Raw genomic sequence first — 6,618 nt, forward strand, 5'->3', positions numbered from 1 at the left:
TAAATCAATATCTTCATATGCCACTAATGAAAACTTGTTGCTTCTTCCTGATTTCTTCTTACTTGGTAAACTCCTTATACTCTGCTTTTAGATCCTGTATTTTATTTTAAAAGACCCTCAAATACAGGAAAGAGAGAGAGGGAGAGAGAAGGACCCTTGTAAAGAACATTAGTGGTGGAACTGCAGCTCAAATCCATTTCCCTGTAAGAACTAATCTTCCCACCACAATTTAAGGCCCCTCAGAGTGTCTAAGATAAGAGCAGTGGATATCTCTGTGACAATAATCTTCTGTGTCCTGAAATATGGTCACCACTTATTCTTCCATACTAAAAATTCCACATAAAAGAACAAGATGTTTTCAATAAATACCACAGTGATGTCTACTCTTGAATTACTCTTCTATTTTGGTTACTTAAACCTGTAAGATATTCAGTCTCCAGATCCATGAAGGCATTTTCTATAATTGGGAGAAACTCTTCACCTCAAATGTTCATCCAGTGCAATTTGATGAAGACACAGTACCAGACATTGGATTGAAAGCCTTCATAGAAAGTGTCTGCCCAGAGACAGATGAGGTGATTTGGCTCCAGTGCTGATTGGTTTCTTTCCTAGTGACTCTCCAATCCTAACATGCATGGAAACATAGGTTTTTATTCTCTGAGGTACATCAGATCCCGCGGGTATGAGTTGTGTTGACTGCCTTTACTCATTTCCCCTTGTTCTCAACTATGTCTTAGAAGATGGCTCTTCAGCTCCCTAGAGGCCTCTGGACAGCAGCTGTGATGGACATGCTGATGCTGCTGAGCACCTCGAAGGCTGAGGGCAGAGACTCTCCACATAATTGCAAGGCAGCTACTCTCCAGAACCACCACTGTGGGGAACAGGATCTGAGGGATGCTCTGGCTGGAGTGCGGGGCTAGTGATCTCTATGATCTGAGAACACAGTCTTTTACTATAGACTTCCTATTCTTGGAAAAGAGGGCTATGCTACATTCTTATTTCCTTTTTCAATAGTGAGGTGAGGATAGTCCCCATCCCACGAGCTCAAGCCTGGAGGTGTTATAATGGGATGGAGGAAACAAAGTGTGTATGTACTACCAGTGACAGGACACAGTGGGTGTGAGGTTATTTTTGAAGGTATGATTTTCACAAAAGAAGAGAGCAGGATTTGTAATTTCAGAGTGGAGAGATAAAGAATAGGACATGTAAATAGGTACGGAAAAGTGTGTTGTATTTGATAATGAATAGCAATCTGATTATGGGTTGGGGAAGTGTAGGGCAGCAATGGTCTCTGTAGTGTCAGTATTTGAAGAAAAGGACTCTACATTCCTGACTATGAGTGTAAGGTTCATGGAGGCAAACTCTTGGTATTTGAGTGAAAACAGCTGGGCGACCACATACAGGGAATATTACCTTCAGGTTTCACTGACTTATGATCAAATAGAGACTTGAGTGGGAATCAAAGATTCGAGTTCATCGTGGACAGAATTTAGGAGAGACTGTAAAGAAGGAAAGTAATATTTAATGAGTACTCATTTCAGACTCAGGATTAGTATCTTTACATAAATTCTCAATCCTCCCTAACCCCCCTCTGTGTAGGTATTATGACTCTTTACACAGTTGAGCTTGATATGAACACCCTATTAAGTAACCTGCCCAAGATAGTAATTGGCACAGCTTAATTGGACTGTTTTATTTCAAAACTTTGTGCTCTTCCCTTGAATAAAATGGACCTTTCTAAAAGAGAGGTCTCTGTCCCTTCTGACCACATGGGAGTGAAGGAACGTTACACTGTGGTTGGATGGGGGTGGAGGAAACCCAGAGTAATAGAGGCCTGGGAGAAAGAAGGCACTATGCTTGAGATCACGAGAATGTGCTTGGCAGGACAAGGACAAGCTTAATGTTAAATTCTAGACCTTTCTTTGATCTTAATAGTCATTCTCTTGAACTCTCTGGCTTATGTGGATACTTGTTTACCTTTGAGGTTTCCAATTCTACGGAAAATGGGATTTCATGCTAGAATGTTCTGATCCCTCTAAGTACAGGGACAATGTAAATAAACCTGGCTGCCCTTTTTACTCAGTTATAGGTTCAGGCAGGGAGCCCAGATCCCAGGGCTTGCTCTTAGGGACAGAGCTCTCCTCTCTCTCTTGCCTATCTGAAGGCAAAGCCCTTGGAGTCGGGCGGGTGGAGCTAGGTGGGGAGGAAGAAGGGGAGGGTAGCGGCCCTAAGGACCCTGGGTTCAGGGATGGCGGGGAGATGCGGGGCTTGATTGGGTCTGGGACCAGGGAGGAGGCGGGGCCCAAAGGCTCCTCCAGGCGGGAACCCAATATCACCTGGCCCGGTTTTAGACTTACTCAAACTGGCCGCGGCCTACAATGCCTGGCCTGGCACCGTGGCTGATGCGTTTGGGCGTCGGGCTGAGTCTTGACTGATTGGCAGGTGATTCCCCACAGAGGATTTCCTGGTCCACAGTAAGTTCCTGTGCTACCAACAGAATGGAGCGGGTGCGGCTTGTGGAGAGATGCATCTATAATCAGGAGAAGACTGTGCGCTTCGACAGCGACATGGGGGAGTTCGTGGCACTGACGCCGCTGGGGCGGCCTGACACGGAGTACTGGAACGGCCAGAAGGAGCTCCTGGAGCAAAGAGGGGCCTACGTGGACACGCTGTGCAGACACAACTACCAGGTTTATGGGAGCTTCACGGTGCAGCGGCGAGGTGAGCGCCTCTCCGCCCTCGCGGGGCCCACATGGGGCCGGGGGTCGAGTCTCCGGGAGCCTCTTGGAGCCTCACGACTGAGGGAGCGAGTTGAGATAGGGCCCAGTGTGTGGGGGGAGGGGGGGCCTCGAACCCAGGTCCCCAGACCATGGAGGGGACAGGAAGGCTGGGCAGGTCCTGCGGAGGGGGTACTCAGAGGAGAGGAGGGAGGAGGACCTCAGCAACCGTTGAACATTACTTGCAGAGGTGAGCAAGGCCTGTCCATCAGAACCCAGCCTGCCTAATTGTACTAGTTAGTCCTCTGCTATTTTTTTCCCAGTAATTCTGTAAAATCTCGCCTCGTGCGTTATGTGTGCCGTATTTTGCTTTAAAATAAAAACCCGTTGCCAGACATATGAGTCGATTCCAAATCACAGCAACCATATAGGACAGAGTAGAACTGCCCCATAGGGTTTCCAAGGAGTGGCTGGTGGATTCAAACTGCCAGCTTTTTGCTTACCAGCTGAGCTCTTAACTGCTATGCCACCAGGGCTCTGATTTTGCTTTACATTTTAAAATAACTCTTACTGATGTGGATCTGAATGATCAGAATTTGTGAATGCACAGTCTGGGGCTAAAAAAAGTCTTTGCTAAGAATAAAAATAGCACTTGAGAGGTGTTATAAGGCAGATTTTTACTTTCTTAGAAAATCTCCAACAAGTGACATAATGGAAGGAGCTGGAGCTTTGGAGTAAATAAATGCAAACCATTAAATTATTGAATAAAAATTGTTACTGGTTTTCCTTGGTCTAAGACTCCCTGCTCTCCCCCCAGCATCACCAGCTACCTCAGGGGTAGAAATTCTGAAAGATAAGCATACCCATTTAATAAGTACCTATTTGTAGACCTTACTAAACACCATCTAATTACGTCATTTAATTTCACAGCTACCTTGTGAGCTGGGATTAGTATCACCACTTAGGGATGCTAATATTGGTACATAACACTCTCTTACTTCTTTCTGGCCCACATCTTAATGCCACCTAGTACTCATATTTTTGCTATTTCAGTTCTTTTCCATAAAAATTTTCTTAAAATTTTTTTGAACTTGTGTCCTCTGTTTTTACTTCCAATATGTTTAAGGCGAACAGACAATAGGAGTGCATATAGGCAGCCATGATTTGTCACATTACATTCTCTTTAGCCTAGGTCAACCTCTGCACAAGTCACAGAGTATTTTTTGATTTCAGAACAAGGAAGTAATTCTTAATAGCAAGGAGATAGAATAAGATAGGTGGTTAATAATTAAACTCACTTGAATTTAAAAAGGAAATTGGAAAAAAAAGAAAATTAGTGAACATACTATATCACCAAGTAAATAAAGCATACATTAAATATTTACTATAGGTTCACATCAATAAGGATTCCTGGTGCCCCTGTGGTTAAAGTGCTTGGCTGCTAACTGAAAGGTCAGCAGTTCAAATCCACTAGCCACTCCGCAGGAGAAAGAGGTGGCAGTCAGCTTCCATAAAGATTTACAGCATTGGAAACCCTGTAGGGGCAGTTCTACTCTGTCCTATAGGGTTGCTATGAGTTGGATTTGACACAGTGGTAGTGGGTTTGGTTTGTTTGTTTTTTTTCACAACAATGGACTAACAGCGGTACAATAAAATGGGTGGAGAGATAAAGAATAGGACATGTAAATAGGTAGGGAAAAGTGTGTTGTATCTGATAATGAATAGCAATCTGAGAAGATAAAGGAATTGAGGCATGGACAAGCATGATGTTTTATCAGTGTTGTTTTCAAAGCTCCCCTACTTTTCCTTCAAAACATCTAAGTTTTTGAAATGACATATTCATTTGTCTGTCTCTGTTGTTAGATCTCAAGTTCTACCAAAGCAGGGACCATAGTCTGTTGTTACCTTTGGATTCCTAGTGCTTGTCAAATACATATTTGTTGAATGAAGTAATAAATAAATCAATGAACTAATAAAATACAGTGTAGGTGGCATTTCTGATGTCCAGGTAGAAGTTTATGTACTTAGTAATACAATTTTGTGGGGAGTTCACCATAGAAGCTAAGGTTAGGCTGAAAGTTGAGAGGGATGTAGTGTTGACTGGCAACACATAAAAAGTTCTTATTTTCAAATTTTGTTCTTATTACAGGTTGAGAATTACAGAATAGAGCCTGCTTGAGAAGCATTGCTGTGTGAAAGGAAGCGACGGTTACTGTTGCCCTCCTGTTGATCAGACATAGAAATGTCTGTACATTCTTAATTATCAGTCCATGGTACTATTCATGGGACCGCAGCCAGTGTTGATGATCTCTCACCAGCAGATGACAGTCTTGTTATTGTTGATGCTGGGTGCTGCTGAAATTGTTTTCGACTCATAGCAACCGCATGTGACAGTGTAGACCTTCCCCATAGGGTTATCTTGGCTGTAATCTTTATAGATGCAGATTACCAGGTCTTTCTCCAGTGGAGCTTCTGGGTGGGTTCAATCTTTTAGTTAGCAGTGGAGCACTTCTAAGCTGATGTATTTTCTCTACTGTGGGGAGCAGTGAGACTAACAGAAAACAGTGTCACAATCTTAGTGTGACTCACCAGAGACAACCTTGATGATGGCCTTCGATAAACTCAAAAACCAATCCTGTTGCCATCAAATCGATTCCAACTCATGGCAACCCCATGTGTTAGAGTAGAACTGCTCCATAGGGTTTCTTGGCTATAATCTTTACAGAAGCAGATCACCGGACCTTTCTTTTGTGGTTGTGCTAGGTGGGTTTGAACCACCAACCTTTAGTTTTGTAGCTGATTTCAAACTGCTTGTATCACCCAGGGACTTCAACAGGCATGAAAGCAAAAGAGTCCAGGTTTACTATGTTATAATTTTAATTGTATGAGTATTGGCCTGTGTACTATAGAAATTTATAATTCCAAAGTGCTTCAATTTTATCAACATAGTAACTCCCATAGAATTATTATTGTTATCTCTTGAGACTCTGAAAAATAAACTGACTAATGCTTGTTATGGAGCTAATAAGTGAACGACCTCAGATTCTAATTCAAGACTTGGAATCCAGGAATCTTTCTCCATTGGTACCAATGAGAGTCTTAACCCCATGGAGAGACTGGCTGTGTGGTCTCACATCTCATTTACTGTGCTTTTTTTCTGTCTGTTACTTCCCTCAGTGGAGCCTGAAGTGACCGTGTCTCCAGCCAGGACAGACCACCATAACCTGCAAGTCTGCTCAGTGACAGATTTCTATCCAGGTCAAGTCAAAGTCTGGTGGTTTTGGAATGACCGGGAGGAGACAGCTGGCATTGTGTCCACTCCCCTCATTAGGAATGGCGACTGGACCTTCCAGATCCTTGTGATGCTGGGAATGACTCCCCAGCGTGGAGATGTCTACACCTGCCACATAGAGCACCCCAGCCTCCAGAGCCCCATCACAGTGGAGTGGCATAAGAGGCAGTTTGTTTCCTTCTACTGTGTGACCCACAAGACATCCCCTCTGGCCCTTCTCATCCCCTCCCTTATCCCTGACGGCACTACTGTGCTGGGAGTTACAGAAGATTAGAGCATCTCCTACTCCATGGCAAGAGCATCCAGAGAATCCTAATCTCACTATCCTTCCAGGTGCACACTGTGGTCCTGGAACCCAGCCCTGACACTGCTTGGGGATTGAGTATTAAGGGTAGTTACTGGGATCTTAGGATCTAAGGTGATGGCTGTATCCCCGAGGAGCAGAGATTTGCTTCCCTCCTTCTCCCTCACTGTCCACTGTGCCAAGGATCTATGGGCTGGTCCTTCCCTCCCCCAGGTGCAGTCACAGTGGAGAACTAGGCTCCCCTGGCACCTCCGTCTCCTGTACCATTGTCTTTTTTTTCTGTTACTTCCCAAATGGGACACTGG

The 6,618-nt window shown here is 44.2% G+C and overlaps 1 protein-coding gene across 1 annotated transcript; it reads left to right on the forward strand.

The window, feature by feature from the left end:
* The first annotated feature begins 728 nt into the window (after positions 1-728).
* On the forward strand, positions 729-6,305 carry LOC101344101 (boLa class II histocompatibility antigen, DQB*0101 beta chain-like). The gene is given in 3 exon segments (XM_023725724.1): positions 729-873; positions 2,476-2,721; positions 5,895-6,305. Coding segments are annotated over 3 exon segments (780 nt in total). The 3' UTR covers positions 6,284-6,305.
* The last annotated feature ends 313 nt before the right edge of the window (positions 6,306-6,618 follow it).

Source organism: Trichechus manatus, unplaced genomic scaffold (assembly GCF_000243295.1).
Source record: "Trichechus manatus latirostris isolate Lorelei unplaced genomic scaffold, TriManLat1.0 scaffold00382, whole genome shotgun sequence".
Taxonomy (NCBI): domain Eukaryota; kingdom Metazoa; phylum Chordata; class Mammalia; order Sirenia; family Trichechidae; genus Trichechus; species Trichechus manatus.